Raw genomic sequence first — 16434 nt, 5'->3', positions numbered from 1 at the left:
CAGGTCACCGGAAGCAGGGCGTTAGGAAAAGCTCCTCTCTCGGTCAAGGCTGTGCACCGGGCAGCGGGCTGGCTGGAAAGGCAGTGAGCCCCCTGTCCCTGCAGGTGTGTAAGTGGAGGCTGAATGCCCAAATGACGACTCCACAAGGCACATTTGAAGTTCCTTTGTCCCAAGGAAAGAGGGAGCTGCCCTTTCCCAGGCTCCTTCTGGACTGCGCTTGGGGTGCCCTCTCCTCTCGAGTCATCCCGGTGGCCTGGGGGGCGGGTGTCGCTAGCCCACATTACAGAGGCGGAAACAGGGGCGCGGTAACCCACACGGGAGGCCGGAGGTGCCAGGTCGGGCTGCGCCTCCCTCAAGGGGCCTGGAGAGCGCCGTGAATCCGGGCCTCCCGAGGCAGCGCGTGCAGGAAACCGTGTGGGAGGGACGCGTGGCGAGCACTGGCCAGCCCTCCCCCCCCCCCGATGTGGGGAGCAGTGTGGACCCGAGGGGGACCGTTTCCTAAGCCACGGCAGGACCGCCTGCCCCGCCACCTGCATCTGGGGACCAGGTCTCATGCGGGGGCCACACCCACCTGACCCTCACCCCTAGTAAACGTGACCTGGGGGATGCCCTAGAGTCCCGCGTCTGGCCGCCTCCTCCTCCCCGGCTTCCGGGCTTATCCCTCTCTCTCCCAGAGCTGCTGAGAAACGCTGGCAGAAGCTGGGTCCGGCTCCCTCCCAGCCCAGCTGACCTGGACCCCCTAACCCCCACCCCTCACCCCCCACTGACCCGCCTCCCGCCCCCCCTTCTCTTTCAGAATGAGATCACCCACGATGAGCACTGTGCCGCCTGCAAGCGAGGGGCCAATCTGCAGCCCTGCGGCACCTGCCCGGGGGCCTACCACCTCAGCTGCCTGGACCCGCCCCTCAAGGCCGCGCCCAAGGGCGTGTGGGTGTGTCCCAAGTGCCAGCAGAAGGTAAGGAGGCTGCGCTGCGGGGCGGCCAGCCCTCCCACCCCCACCCTGCCTCTCTCCCTGTACCGGGGGACCCTCCGCACAACATCTGCAGCTGCTCACACTGTGTTTTGGGGTCGGGTCGGGCCACGGAGGGGTGACCAGAGGGGCCGGCGTGGGAGAGGCTTTCTCCGCCTCGGCACGACCCAGTGACTCCAGCTCTGGCCTCAAAACTCCTTCCCGGGTGGAGCTGGACCGATAACACAGACCACAACGATAGCACTACTTAGCAGCTCCCATCTCCCTGCTGACACACGAATGAAAACCAATCAGGTTCAAAAAAACAGTAACACTCCCTTCCGGTGGCCATGTGGTGAGGCAGGCACTCTTAGACGGTGCAGAATTTTATCCGAGCCTCAAAAGCGCGCGTACCTTTTAAACCCAGAATCTAGCTTTGGGGAACGCAGTCTAAAGAAATGATCCAAATACAGATAGGATTCTGGGCACAAAGAAGCCCCTCGCCCCTTACTTACAAAGGAAAGACACAGCCTACTTCAAAGCAGCAGGAGATAGTGGAATTAATCCCAGCGGGTGCACTCAGTGAGATGTTGTGTGGTCATTGAAAATGATCTTTGCATAGGTTTTGTGATTCTTTGGACTTGTTCACCGTATGGAATTAAGTTTAAAAAGAAAAAGAGAGAGAACTCTAGGCTTCATAGCCGCTGTACAGTTGAATCATCAGCTCCCTGAGAAAAAGTGTAGGCCGAATAACCCAGGGAGAGGGTGGGTACAGTGGGCCCTATGTCACTGTGCCACCAGCCCCTGCACCGTGACTGCCCGGGGGTCGCAGCTCTTTGCAGGAAGACAGGGGGAACAGGATTCTGTTCCCCGCTTCGGCGTGACGGTGGGGCCTCACCGGGCACTCGACTTGCCCCCCGGCTGGCCTGGGGCTGCCCGGCACAAGGGAAGAACACCCCAGTGGTCATTCGCGTATTCATTCATTCAGGAAAAATCAGAAACTCCTCCCCGCCAGCACGGTCTGGGGCCCTGGCGATACGAAGGCTCCTGTCCTCGGGGAGCTCTGGGAGCCAGATCGTGAGGCAGGAGGGACGGGCTCCCTCCCGTCCCAGCTGAGGAACCTGCAGCTCAGGAAGCCTTGCTCCCCCCACTCCCGCCCCCCAGCGCTGCGCGGCCAGACCGAGGCAGGCTCTGGCCCGTCTGCTTGTTCATTTCCCCATGTGCCCTCTAGGCCTTAAAGAAAGACGGTGGCGTGCCCTGGTCCGGGATGCTGGCCATTGTGCACTCCTACGTCACCCACAAGACAGGTAAGACGGTCTTGCTCCCTTCCCTCCCACCCCACCCAGTCCCCTGGGCTCGCCCTGGGCCCATCCGCAGCCATTCCTAGCCAGGGCTCTGCGCGGAGGGACCCTGGGAGCGGTGCGGCGTGCAGGGCCATCACTGTGGGGGGAGCGGGGGCTCATCTCCAGTCCCTGTGTCCTCAGCCAGGGCCACTGGCTTCTGCGGGAGGATGTGGCCAGAATGGCCCGTGGGCTCGGGTTCTCCGTGCTTCTCCCGCTCGCCCACGGCCCGGCCTTTTTGCTCACCTAGTTTGCTGGCTCACCTGGCCTTCTCTTTCCTAGTCAAGGTAGAGGAGAAGCAGAAGCTGCTACAGAGAGGCAGCGAGCTACAGAGCGAGCTCCGGCAGCTGGAGGAGTGTGACCGGCGCCTGGCCTCGGCGGTGAAGGTGCGCTGGGGGTGCGGGGCAGGGGGCTGGGGGACCTTACGGCCGCGAGATACAAGGCCAGGGTTTCGCTGTCCCGTCCCTGAGGCCCCAGGAGAAGACGGACTCACGGACGTCGCTCCGCGAGGCGGAGTGCGGCTCTGATCCGCTCGACGTTCAGGTCTTGAGCGGTTGGACTTGGGGCTCCTTCCTGGCTCTTTGACTTTGGCAAAGCTCTCGGAGCCTCAGGCGCTTCGTGCGTGATGTGAACGCGATGATTTCTCTCCCGTAGTGTGGTGGTCGTGATAATGTGATGGTCGCGATGGTGGCGATGGTGGTGGTGATGGCTGAGGTCGTGGAGGGGATAATGGTGGTGAGGGCGGTGCCAGGCCCTAGTGAAACTCTTTAAAGGCGGTATCTCATTTAATCTCCCAAGAGCCCGGGCAGAGGCTCTCTGATCACGCCTATCTGGGAGTCGGGACACAGTTTCAGGGGGTAGGAGCGGTTTCCCCGAGCAGCAGATGGCTGACGCTGTAGCCTGCGCGCCCGTCCTGGCTGCCTGACGCACGTGACACGTAGAGAGCCCACGAAGAGGCAAGAGCACAGCAGGCGGGAGCAGAGCAGAGAGCGGGCTGGCAATCCGTAGGTCTCCTGCAGGTGCTGTCGTTGAGGCTGAACCGGCCCCAGCTTCCTCCAGGAGGAGGAGGGGTAGACGTGGTCAGCAAGGCAGCACCGCAGCCACGAGGGAGAACGTTCCACGCTCTGGCACAGGCACGCCGTTTCTAGCCCTGAACTCTAAAACGGGTTTCTCCAGCGCTGCCGGAGGCCCTTGGCCGGCGTCCTTCGGGCCCCCGCAGTGGAGGGGAGGAGCTGTAGGGGCAGAGGGGCCGAGAGGGCGGCGGCCCCGGGACGCCTGCACGGTTGAATTCTGAGAGCCTCCCCCTGCCCCTCTCTCCCCCTGACAGAAATGCCTAGAGCTTAAGACGAGCCTGCTGGCCCGGCAGAGGGGCACCCAGACATCCCTGGACCGCCTGCGGGCCCTCCTGAGACTGATACAGGGTGAGCAGGTGCTGCAAGTTGCCATGACGACCACCAGCCCCGCCCCGCTGCTGGCCGGGCCCTGGACCAAGCCCTCGGCAGCAGCCATGCACCCCGCCCTCCAGCAGCCCCAGGGGCACAACTGACCCCGAGGGACCGGCTTCACACCCACGGAAGGTTCCTGGGACCCCGCTCACCAGACCTGAGGGTTCTGTCCGCCTTAATTCATAAACACTATGAATTTCAGACGAAACTAAAACCAGACCGAGAGAGAGAGAGACGGAGGAAAGAAGGGGAGAAGGAACCGGGACGGGTTGGGATGCAGTCCCACCCTCCACGTGCGGACGGGACCCCAGGAGGCCAGGTGGGCGCGAGACGGCCGGGCGCACAGTCAGTCCCCCGGCCGTTGGGGGGCTGGCCCGGGCCCCTGGCTTCCAGGCACAGCTGTCTCCCCGGCCTCGTGCTGTCTCCCCCGGGGGAGAGAAGGGCAGAGAGAGGTTGGGAGGGGAGCCGGGGACCTAGCTGACTAGTAGGGGTAGTTGGGACGAGCAGTGGGTAGCGAATCTAGGTAGGGGCCCGGGGCTCGGGGCTCGAGGCCGCAGGGCTCCAGCGCCTTCCGGATCGCGGGCCCTTGTCAGTCAGTATTATTAGCGTTAAGAGTCACAGCTGTTGAACTTGAAAGAAACTACACTGTGGGTCCCTCCAGGGACGCTGCGGTACCCACCTGCCAGGGTCCCCGCGTGCCCCCGAGGCTCCTTCCCTTAGCTGATCGTTTGGACTCCCTTTTGCCACCGACGTATTCTTCTCATGGAGCTTTTTGGGCAAGACGGGGCTGCAGGCCCGCAGGGGAGGCACGTGGCAGGTTTTCTACTTGGGGTTGAATCCTTCAACTTAACGACCGAAGCCTTTTCCTTTCTCCCCTCGGAGAGCCGATCAAGCGTTCCACTCCTCTTTTCTTGCCAGTTACAGACACTATGCCAAAAAATAACTTTACATTTTTGTATGGCGTTTTTATTGTGAGCTATTTCACGTGAAGGGGGGATGCCTTCCGGTAGTCTCAGCTGCAAGGTACGAATGCAAAAGCCCTTCCTGGGGGAACCCCCAACCTGGAGAGATCCGGAGGGTTCTTTCAGAAGGGGGCTGGGGGGCGGGGAGAGAGGGTGGGGAGGGAGAGGGGGCCGTGGCCTCCGGAGGGTTTGGCCTTTGGAGACTCGAGAGTCCCTTTTCTTGCTGCCTGCTTGAGTTAGTGAGAGCGGAGGGCGCCGTCCTAAAAGGGCTCCCGCGTCTTGGGCTGGGTCGTCACGCCCCGCCTCCGGGCTTCTCCGGTCCCCGAGGGGCCTAGCACGACGGGATAGGCGTCGGGGAAGCCGCAGGGCTCCCACCCCAGCATATCACACGGTGCCGCGCTGCATCGGACACACGTGCGCGCGTGCACACGCGGCCCCAGACGCGCACGCGCACGCACACGCCGACAAGTGCAGAGCAGGGAGGCTGGCCAGCATCCCACGGGCTGCCGTGGTCCCTCCCATCATTTTCTCGACTCCGGGAGAAACTGTGCTGTACGATACAGATCTATTTTAATACACTCAACACTGGGTTGAACAAGATTTTTCTATTCTTTTATTGATGAACAAAGTGAGCTGTGAGACACACGTCTTCTGTATTGGTTGCTCTAGATGCCAATTGTGTGTCACCGCGTGGCTTGCGATGGAAATGTCTTCAGGTTCCTTTCTGTTGGTTCGTTTTTCTTCTTGGATGGATCGGATTCAATTTAAAAAAAAAAAAAAAACAAACAAACGTAATGGGAGGACGTGAGAGGTTGGACCCGGGAGGGGTAGCTGCCGACGTGTCTCGAGGCGTAGTAGCGTTTTGGACCGAGGGGGACCGTCCAGTGGATAGCGAGGATAGAGGAAAGTGTTTGTCTTAAATAGTTTTCCTTCTGTACGATGCATTAAACGCAACTGATGATTTCAGAGCCGTGTGCTTCTCGTTACCGTGCCGTCAGCAGAGAGGCCTCCGGGGGCACACGGGGCGGGGAGCCTCGCGGAGTGGAATGGCGGGGTCCTGCCGCGGACCCACCCCCAGGGAGGGGGGCAGCGGAGAGCTCGTGGGCACCCCCCAGAGGTGGCAGGTGCACCTGTTGGGACCAGGCGGAGGCTGTCCAGCGGCAGAAAGCCTCCAGGCCAGGCGCTGGGCGGTGTGGACCCCGCTCCCTCACTCGTTCCTGCTTCCCTCGGCCCATCGACAGCACCTGCCTTTTCTGTTCCGCACGAGGTCCCACGGCCACCCTGGGGCTTAGTCCTTGGCCTTTCAGGAGGGCGGCCAAACTGGGGGGCCAGACCCCCCACCACCACGTCCTAGCTCCAGGGGCCTCCGGGCGGCTCAGTCAGGTGAGGAGGAACCCAGCTCTGGACAACCAGATGTGGCCGAGGGCGGGATCGGATACGGAGTGACGGCCGACTGGAGCCCCAGGACTGGGCGATGTGCCCAGAGACAGGGGAGGGCTGGGCCACCTGGCCGGGGTCCCCGACAGTCCTGTCCGGTTTCCAAGCTGGCCCAGAATCACATGGTTCGGGCGGGGCCTAGAACTCAAGGCCGCTCTGCCCGACCCCCAGCCACAAGATCCCTCGCCACCCCCTACACACCCCTCCCCGCCCCCCCCGAAAGCCGGCCAGTCTCAGCCCCGGGGCCCCCGGGGAGCCCCTCGCCCTCCTGGCTGGGGGACTCAGAGCTCCCTTGTTCTGAGTTCCTTATGTTCCTCCCAGCTTTTGGGGTCCTTTCCAGTCAGGCTGCCTCTGCTCCCCTGGAGCTGCCCAGTTCAGGGTCAGGAGTGACCTTCCTGTGGCCAGACCTAGCGGGTGACACCTTGGCCCTCCTGCTGGAGGAGACTCCGGGACCCCCCCACCCCCCTCCCCCGCTCGCCTGTTTATTCCAGTTTCTCTCTTCCGCCTAATCGCTGAATGCCCGAGAGCCCCGGTCTCCCAGTCTGTGTTCTGACCTCTCTGCTCCCGAATTCCTTGGCTGACCTCGTCCCGCCTCCTGGTTTTCCGTGTCTATGCTGGCCGCTCCCAACTCTTACCTGCAGACTGGGCCTCTGCCACGCACCCCAGCGCACTGGGCACCAGCAAGCGTCTGTCCCCGCCGGGCCAGCTCCCCTGCTCGTGTCCTGTGTCCGGGAGATGCCACCGTCCTGATAACACGGGCTAGCGCCCCAGCGGCCTCACCCTCCGCCCCTGGTCATCGGCAGTGCCCTCGGAATACACACGGGAGGTGGCCGTGTGCCCCACCCACGCCAACGTCACCTGGGTGGGTCTCAGCCCACCGCCTCACCGGGATTACCGCAGCCACGTGCTCCTCCCCCACCTCGCTGCCGTCGGTTCTCGAGCCAGCGGCTAGCAGGACGAGGCCTCTGCCGAAACCCCGCTTCACGGCCCATCCTGCCCAGCAACAGCTCAAGCCCTACAAGGGCCACGCTTACCGCGTTCCTGCCTCTCTCCAGTTTCCTCGCCGTGTTCCAGCCACGCGGCCTCCCTGCTCTACCTGGAACCCACGCGGCATGCTCCTGCCACAGGGCCTTTGCACAGGCCGCACGTGTCCTTGCCCGGCATGCCCAGCTGTCTCTTCGATTGGCTCCCCCGCTTGCACTCGCTCAGGGAGTCGACCACCGTCCCCCCTCCGTGCAGCTGCGCCCGGTCACCCAAAGACTCGGCACCTCCTCTCCTTCCCTGTTGATTCCTTAGGCTTTAACAACTTGCTATGATTCACCTTTTTGACTTTGCTTCACAAAGGCAAGGAAGTTGGTCGCTTTTACTCACCAATTCCCGGCATCTAAAACATTGCCTGACACACAGTAAGCAGGAGCTCGGTAAATACTCGCGGACTAAATGAAGGAGCCTTTCGAGAAGCAGCTGCCAGGCCGCGGGCTGCCTCCGTCCTGGTTCAGGACCTGGTCCCCGCAGGCTCCCGGCTCCCAGTCCAGCTGCCAGGCCCATTTGGCCCCTGAGGGTGGAGGGTGGGGGCAGGAAGCTGGAGAGACGGGGGGCTGCCCGAGCCCCTGCAGCTGCAGAGGGGGGCGGGTCCACGCTCCGCCTTGTCCCTGTCCTCCAATCCCACGGGGGGGGGTTCCAGGGAGCCCTTGCTGCCACCACGAAAGGCAGGGGCTTAGGCACGGGTGGCGGGGCGGGGCGGGGCGGGGCGGGGGGGGGGTTGTCCAGGACCCTCAGAGCAGGACAGGAATTCCCTCCAAATTTGGATGAACCCCCCCCACCACCCCTGCTCCCAAGACCACACAGTTTAAACAACAGAAATGAATTCTCTGCCAGTTGGGCTGGTTCCCCCTGGGACTGGGGGACAGAAGCTGTCACAGGCTCCCAGCTCCTTGTCATTTTCTGTCTGTAACTTGCTGGCGAGCTGTGGCGTTCCCTGGCCCGCAGACCCATCACCCCGATCTCTGCCCCCGGTTCCCGTGCTTTGTCCCGTGTGCGGGTCTCTGGCAGAGCGGCTCTTCTGCGAGGGCAAGGTCACACCGGGCCAGGGCCCACCCTCATGATTTCACACAAACGTAGCCATCCCGTTTCCAAATAAGGTCACAGTCACTCGTCCTGGGGGTTGGGACTCCAACCTCTTTTTGGAGAACACGATTCAACCCATGACAGACACCCTTCCTGGGTTGTCTGAGATCTGCTTCCCGTGGCTTCTGCCCCCTGGCCCCCGGGCCCCTCGGCACTCTCCCCTTTGCCTCGTCTGCCCCCACGCAGCTCACAGGTGGAGACACCGTGGTGCCATCCTGCCCGACGACCCGCTCTCTGCCCGCCCCGTCCCGCCCGGCTCCTTCCTCGGACCCACCCAGGCACGTGACGGCCCCTCAGAGGGGACCAAAGCGCAGGGACTTGAGTGGCACTCCGAGGTCACACAGCCAGCCGGTGGCTTCAGCCTGGGCTGTGGCTCCACACCGCTGCTCCAGGCACCTTTGCTACCCTGCCCGCTGGACCCTGGTCACCTCTTGGGACACAGGGGGTCAGACGGAGGCCGCCCTGCCAAGCTGCAGGCACCCACGCTCCTGACCCAGCCACCTCGCCCGTTGGGAGCTGCCGACGGCACCCCAGGCTGCAGGTGACCACGCACAGGTGCAAGGGGACAGACAAAGGAGCACAAGCCAACTAAGTACTGACCCCGCAGGCTGGGCAGGGAGCCCAGTCCCACCCCCTGCCCTGTGTGGCCCCCCAGCGGGGGAAGGGAGCTTCCAAAGCTAAGCTCTGCTTTGCCCCCAACCCCATCTTTCAGGCTCCCCACACAACACCTGCCGTTTCTGGGTGATGTTCCTGGGTGGGTTCCGGTGACGGCATTTCTGCACGTGGAGGCCTGGGCCCATCCCGGGGAGAAGTCTGCGACCAGAGCGCGTGACCCCACCCACAGAGCCAAACCCCACTTAGGCACCTGCCGCTCACCCTGCCCCCACTGACAGGGCGGGAAGGGGTCTCTCCCCCCACAGGACCCCCGCGAGGATCCCGCACCGGGCACAGAGGGCCGGGTGCTGGCTGCGGCTGCCAGTTCCACTGGCCAGTCTCTGTGTGGCGAGGCCCCGTCACCCACCCCCAAGGATCCCTGGTTTCCAAACAGAACGGAGGGATCCCACCTACCTGCGGGACAGTGCAGCTCCGAACCAGCCCGTCTTGGAGGGGAGGCCCGGCCGGGAAAGGGTCATCGCTGGAAGGGCGGCGATGTTTCGGCCGGAGCCAGCTGCCACCGGCCAAGTCCCCGTGTGCCTCTCCGACCAGATCCGTGTTTGGGGACTTCGTGTCGGTAGTTTGCAATTAGCCGTGGTGGGCGTATTTACAGCAGGGAAATGGGCAAAGGCTACACATCAGGCCCTTGTGTCCCTAGAGAGCCAGTGGCCAAACGCCCACCGACCCGCACACACCCAGACAACCCGTGCGCGTGCGTGCAAATGACAGAGACGTGGAGGGCTGTGATTCCAAAGCCAGCGTGTGTCCAGACCGGCCCCAGGTGCTGTGTTTGAAAATGCAACCCCAGATTCCTCACAAAATTTCCAGACACAAGCTAATTCTCGGAATTTAGCAGTTGGCCAAAAGTGGACGGATCAAGATTGCCACGGCTTATACGTTGGTAACGTAGACACCCTCGATTCTCGTTGACCAATGTATCCAGGTATATGTCTTTGCTTCTGTTTACCTCCAACCTATCTAGATACTTAAAGTGCACACAGTCGGGGAGCCCGGACGGCTCCGTCGGTTCAGTATCTGACTCTTGGTTTTGGCTCAGGTCGTGATCCCAGGGTCACGGGATCGAGCCCCTATCGGGCTCTGCACTGCGCACGAAGCCTGCTTAGCATTCTCTCTCTCCCTCTGCCCCTCCCCTACTCGTGTTCCCTAAATAAATAAAGTGCATATAGTCATGTCTTGCTTTTATGTCCATCCTGACAATATCTGCCCTGCTCTTCATTGTAGAATGTAGTATGTTAACATTAGGAAATAACTATTGAGGGGCGCCCGGGTGGCTCAGTCGGTTGAGCGTCCGACTTCGGCTCAGGTCATGATCTCGCGGATCGTGAGTTCGAGCCCTGCATCGGGCTCTGTGCGGACAGCTTCCGGAGGCTCCGCGATCTTCATTAATTCCAACATATCCAGGTTTCAATCTGTTCTCATTTCCCATCACCTTGAAGAACTTCCTTTGGCATTTTTTGTTGTTGTTCAGGTCTGCTGATGAAAAAAATTCCTTAGTTTTTTTGTTTTTTGTTTTGTTTTGTTTTTCACCTAAAAAAAGTTTTGATTCAACCTTTTATCTTAAAATATTTTTGACTGACCGAGAATTGTGGTTTGCGCACTGTCCCCCTCCTTTGGGCAATTTATGATCGTTCCTTTACTGTGTTGGAACAAGACCTTATTCCATTGTCTTCTGGCCTAAATAGTTTCAGCTCGTAGGTCTGCTGCACCCAACGGCTGGTCTGCTGTATCATTTTTTTCTGGAAGCTTTCAAGATTTCCTCTTTACCTTTGGTTTTCAGAACCTTCACTATAGGGTGCCTCTGTGTCGTTTTCTTTGTATTTTATCCAGTTTGGGGGTTCATGGAGATGACTGAATGTGAAAACGTATGTCTTTGACCAAACTGGAAATACTTTTAGCTGTTAATTTTCAAATACTTTTTGTGCCCTATTCTCTCCTGCCTCCAGAACTCCAGTTACATGTTTGTGAGCTATTCTGATATTGTCCCGCAGGTCTCTCAGCCTCCGTTCATATTTTTCAATCCTTTTACTCTATTTTTTTTTTAAAGTAATCCTTAGGCCCAACGTGGGGCTCAAACTCACAACCCCGAGATTACGAGTTGCATGCTCTACAGATCGATCCATCCAGGCACCCCCATTTGACTCTTTATACTTTAGATTGGGTAATTTCTATTAGGCTACCTTCAAGGTCACTGACTTTCTTTTGTCATCTCTACTCTCCTAGTAAACGGAACCAGTGTTTCTATCTTGCTTTTTGGTTCCCCCCCCCCCCTTGTACTTTCAGGTATTGTATTTGGTTTTCTAGAATTCCCCCTTTGTTTCCTATGATTTCTATGTTTTTTGCTGAGACTTCTAATCTTTGCATTTCTTTTGTTAATTAATAATTAATTGCATGCAAATGAGAGCGTGAATGGAGGAGGGGCAGAGAGAGGAAGAGAGAGAATCCCACGCAGACTCCACACCTTTAGCACAGAGCCCGACGCAGGGCTCGATCCCACAAACCATGAGATGATGTTGAGCTGAAATCCAGAGTTGGAGCCTGCTTCGGATTCAGTGTCTCCCTCTCTGTCTGCCCCTCCCCTGTGTGTACTCTGTCTCTCTGTCTCTGTCTCTCTAAAATAAACATTAAAAAAAATGTAAAGAAAATAGTTATGGACATGGTTGGATTGAAGCCTACCATTCTGACTGGGCCACCCGGTCGCCCTATTTTTGCATTTATTGTAAGCACGTTTGCCCTTATGTGCTTGAGAAGGTGTATAATCGCTGTTTTCACATCCCTGGTCGTTATTTCTAACACCTTGGTCTCTGTTGATTGTCTTAGAGTAGGCTGCATTTTCCTGGTCATTCACATAACGATTTCTCGTTGTATGCTAGACGTTGTTATTATGTTGTAGAGGCTTTGGCTTCCGTTGGGAGTCAGGCCGCAAACTCTACTAGAAACATAAACCTCAGGCTGGGTCTTTTGGCCACAGCTGGTGTCTGTCCTGCACAGGAGTGGCTCAGGGATCAAGCAGAAATTTGGGCGGAGTTGATGCACGCGATTTAGCCTCTCCCGAGCTGTTTCTCTCCTGGGTGGAACCCCGTCCCCGCTTCCTGGTGACTGTCGTCCCAAACTCTGTCCTGTTCTCCCAGCCAAAAAGGCCAGATTTCTACCGGAGATACAGCCACTCGAACACAAGTGCCGGCTTCAGCCTGGCTCGGTTGTTAAAAGCCACGTAACGGAAGCTCACCCTGTGCCATTCGCTTTTCCAAGTGTGGCCTCCCCTCCAGACTCTGTCCTTGTTCACTCTCCAGTGCCTTCAAGTCATTGCTTTTTGTTTATTTTTGTTCTTTTGTATTTCGTCGAGTCCATAGATGTCGTCTGTGGAAAGGCCGAGTCTTGTAGGAGCTATAAAGCCCCTTAGCTTCTCTCCTGAGGAATTTGGCACGTCTCCACCTATTCACTTTTTAAGAATCCGTCTTCTACGTATAGTGTTCAGAAAAGCCTAATACCGGAGCGCCCGGCTGGCTCAGTCCCTAGAGCGTGCGACTCTTGATCTTGGGGTTGTGAGTTCAGCTCCCACGGTGGGTGTAGAGATTACTTACAAGTGGGCTCTTTTTTAAACAGTGCAATACTGTACAACTTATGAACAGAAATAGGGTCGGGGATGCTTAGAACTTCACACAAGTTGATAACACACTGTGTTTATCATGCTCCGACGTTTTCCCCTCTCGATGTACTATTTGGAGATCTACCCGTGTCGAGCCATACCGACCCAATTCGTTCATTTTTACCCTTCAGCCCCACGGACGTTAACTCCTTTATCTGTCTTCTCTTCTACCGACGGACACTCAGGCCGCAGCTGGCCACTCGCCGGGACAAGAACACTGCCCTAACACTCTTCGATTCTCCACCCAGACGCGTGATTGCTGGGCCAGCTTTCGCCTCACCGTCTGGCGAAGTTGCCCTCCAAAGTGTGCCGATTTACAGCTCTCCCAGCAGCACATAAAAGCCCGCGCCTCAAAATATTCACAGTGGTTGTGTGCGAACGGTACAATTCCGAGCGATTTCACCTTCTTGTTCCATACTTTGTCATTCCGTTCTCTCCCCCTCCGAGCAGCTGTTCTTACAACAGCGGGGCTGTCTGCTCGCAAACCAGCAGAACGTGTCCTTCCTGTCTCACACCCTCTCCACGTCAGGGCAGATCCCCACCCTCGGCTGCCCGCAGGTCAGGTGAGAGGGCCGGCCGGTGCCTGCGACACGCTCCTCTGTCCCTTACCCGCTCTCCACACCTCCCCGGGTCCCGTGCACACTGCATTGGCTTGAAACACGCTGATTTGTGCGTTTCGTCGCTTGTTTACTCGCCGACTAGTCCGCCAGCCCCGGGAAGGCGGGAAGCGCATCCTACCCGTCTCTGTTACTGACAGACTGGCACTCCCTGGCTCGAAGCAGGTGCTCGGAAGCACACAGGATGGACGGCACAGGGGACAGCGCCTCCTGCACCCCGCTCGCACCCCTACAGCGGGGCACAGAAAGAAACCCCAGCTGAACCTTCTGACTGGGCAAAGTGACTGGCCCGGGGCCACGCAGCTGTGGATCCGAGCTGGTGACCGAAGCAAGGTGCCTCGCCCTTGCTCCCCCAGTGACGGCGGCGTGGCTCTCCTCGGGGCAGACCGACCGCGTGCATTCTGCCGACTTTTATGTTCTGGATGGCATTCAATAATTCATCGTGGGTATCAGCGACGAGATCTGGGCAGCCTGCCTAATCTCCGGGGTCACTTAAAAACCTCTGCCGTTTCTGCAAAAGTGAATGTTTGAACAATGTATTCCCCACGTCCTGTCAACAGAGACACCCTGGAGTCCCCGGGTCCGCGTCACAACTCATTGTCTTACGATGAAATGCACCCCACGTGTCTCCAACACATGACCACCGTGATCGCTTTCTTCTGCCGCGGGAACGACGGGGGAAATCGTGCTTCGATACAAGGAAGGGTGACAAGGCCACGCCGTGCCGAAGCCGAGATTCCGCAATTATCGTTTGTGAAAGGGAGACCGTTATCAAGGCAGCCACAGGGACACGTCTCGGGGCCGCCTCTCGGAGTCAGGAAATTTGAGACATATATTTCACAGACGCGCGTCACCCTGTAAACCCTTCTGCATAATGCACGAGATTTGATTTAATGGCGTCGTTAATTCTGCTGTTCACAGCGGTGTGCTCTTAAGGGAGCCATTTTTATTTCAGGGTGGTTTTTTTGTTTTTGTTTTTGTTTTCCCTGGCAACAGAACCCGGAGGCTTTTCTGGGGTTGTGCTGGAGTGCGGGAGCACAAGACCCCTTCCCAGGCACAGGGGGGCAGAGGCCGGGCAGCCTCCCCGGAGGCCACGGCCAGGCGGGCAGCTCCTCTCCGGAGGTCTCTTGGCTCCGCTCTGGGCTCTCTGCACCTGGCTGTGGTCGGTCAGGGCTCGGAGGGTCGAATTTGAAAAAGAAGAAGGAAAAGGGAAAAGGCTTTGTGGCAGAACAGAAAGTGAAGCCAGGGTCACCTTCCAAGCTGTGTGATGGGGTCGCTTTGGCCGGGGTCAGCCGAGGGCGTGAGAAGAACGCGACGGACCGAGCGCGGTGAAGGGTGAGAGCAGACGGGAACCAGCCCCTATGGAGCAGGGACCCAGCGGAACGCAGCTGCCTGTCGCCGGCCTGTGGCCCCGCGTTGCCGTGTCTGTCCCCTCACCTCTGACCACGTTCGACCTGAGGCCACAGAGCCCTCCTCTCCCAGGGAAGGCGTTCAGGGAGCAGCAGGGACCCCCTCGCAGCATCCGGGGATCCCCACCCCCTCTGCTCCAGAGGCTTTAATGGGATCGACGTCCCTGCGAACCGGATGGACGGCCAGGGCCCAGGGACGCTGGGCTACAGCCCTCACAAGGGCCGGAATCCGTGTCAGAGAAACGGCTCCCCGGCTCATGGGTCCAAACGGTCCTCAGTGGGAGGGGTCAGCCGTCCACTGGCAGGTGCTGGGAGGTGCTGGCCGAGCTCACACGGCCCCTTCTTTAAAGACAGCAAAGCCAAGCACATCAGCTCAGGGAGGGGGATTAACCCCGTGAAAGTGAGAAGAGAGAGGGAGAGGTGAGGGAGGCACCCACTCTCTCCTGGGAGACCCCAGGACCCACACGGGCACCCGGGGGCATCGCTCAGTTGGGGGTCAGCACCCCATCCCAGGCCTGGACAGCCTGGGGGGATGTGCAACGGACATTTATCCTTTGCTCCCTGACAGCCCTCCCCCGCTCCATGCAGCAAGAGCTTGGGGACCCCGACGCAGTCCTGACACATGGCTTACGCTCGGTGGAGGGTGGCAGGCGACCTGTCACCATCCCGTCTGGTGCTACGGATGCACTGTTTGTGCCCCCTCACCCCCAAACCCGTACGTTGAAGCCCCGAACGCCAGGGCGGCTGTAACCGAGGACGGGGCCCTTACGGAAGTAATTCAGGTTGGATGAGGTCACGAGGGTGGGCCTTGAGCCACCAGGATTAGTGTCCTTCTGCGAAGAGACTCCAAAGGGCTCTCTCTGTCTCCCTCTCTCCCCATCCTGCCGGGCGGGGACACTGCGAGAAGGTGGCCGTGTGCGAGCCAGCCAGAGGGCGCTCGACAGAACCCGGCCGCGTGGGCCTGCAGAGCTCGAGCTTCTGGACTCCAGCCTGCAAGAAATAAACGTCTGTCACGTAAGCCCCCAGCCTGTGGTGTTTGTGACGGAAGCCGGGCTTGACGCATCTGGGGCGCCACCCGTCCTTAACCCCAGCCCGGGGTGGGGTGCACGACTCAGGCCCAGGGCAATCGGCACAGACCCGACCACGGTGAGGGTCAAGGTGGGCACGTGGCCCAAGCCAGTCCAATCGGGGTGAATCTGGGGGGCTCTGTGCTGGGAATGCGGAACCACCTTTCTCCGCCGTATCTAAGCGGGAAACACCGCGCGCGTCTCCCAACGCAGAGGCGGAACACGACCAGGAGCCCCCGGCAGGCCCCAATCCCCCAGCCCCCCCATGGCCGCCCTTTGCTAAACAGCGTCCCAGAGCCCTCCCACTGTGACCCCGGCCTCGGACGTGACATCTGCCCTGGCCGACGGGTGCGAGTATCCACACCACCAGCCAAAGCTTGAAAACCACCTGCACCCGTGTCGGTCCCTGCCCGCACACAAGCGACCCCGGCCCCTGCCCCACCTGCTGAAGGCATGCGACACCCTCGAGGGAGCTGCGTCCCTCCAGGTGACCTCTGGCCAGCCCGACAGGAGCAGAAGAACCGCTCAGCTCCCCGCTCACCCGCAGACAATAACGAACGGCTGTGACCCGAAGTTACAGTTTGCCACCCGGCATGACAGCAACAGTCGAGGCCGGACGGGAGGCCCTCACCGATAAATTCCCATTTCCGCTGAGGCCGTGGTTACGAACCTGGTAGGTCCGTCATCTTGTCCCAGCCCGCAGCCCAGGGACCACGCACAAGGGCCAAAGCACAGAACCCCGGACGTTCACTAGAAGGTC

The 16434-nt window shown here is 59.5% G+C and overlaps 1 protein-coding gene across 1 annotated transcript in view; it reads left to right on the top strand.

Moving 5' to 3' along the window:
* PHF21B (PHD finger protein 21B) overlaps positions 1-4688 on the top strand; it is a 90998-nt gene extending 86310 nt beyond the window's left edge. Inside the window, exons 10-13 of the mRNA XM_043562874.1 lie at positions 797-955; positions 2181-2256; positions 2572-2675; positions 3617-4688. Of these exons, the coding sequence (XP_043418809.1) occupies positions 797-955; positions 2181-2256; positions 2572-2675; positions 3617-3835 (558 nt within the window). The 3' untranslated portion in view covers positions 3836-4688. The remainder of the gene's footprint in view (positions 1-796; positions 956-2180; positions 2257-2571; positions 2676-3616) is intronic.
* The last annotated feature ends 11746 nt before the right edge of the window (positions 4689-16434 follow it).

This window comes from Prionailurus bengalensis, chromosome B4 (assembly GCF_016509475.1).
Source record: "Prionailurus bengalensis isolate Pbe53 chromosome B4, Fcat_Pben_1.1_paternal_pri, whole genome shotgun sequence".
Lineage (NCBI taxonomy): Eukaryota > Metazoa > Chordata > Mammalia > Carnivora > Felidae > Prionailurus > Prionailurus bengalensis.
Note: the sequence above shows the minus strand (reverse complement) of the source record. Positions and strands in the feature narration are given on the sequence as shown.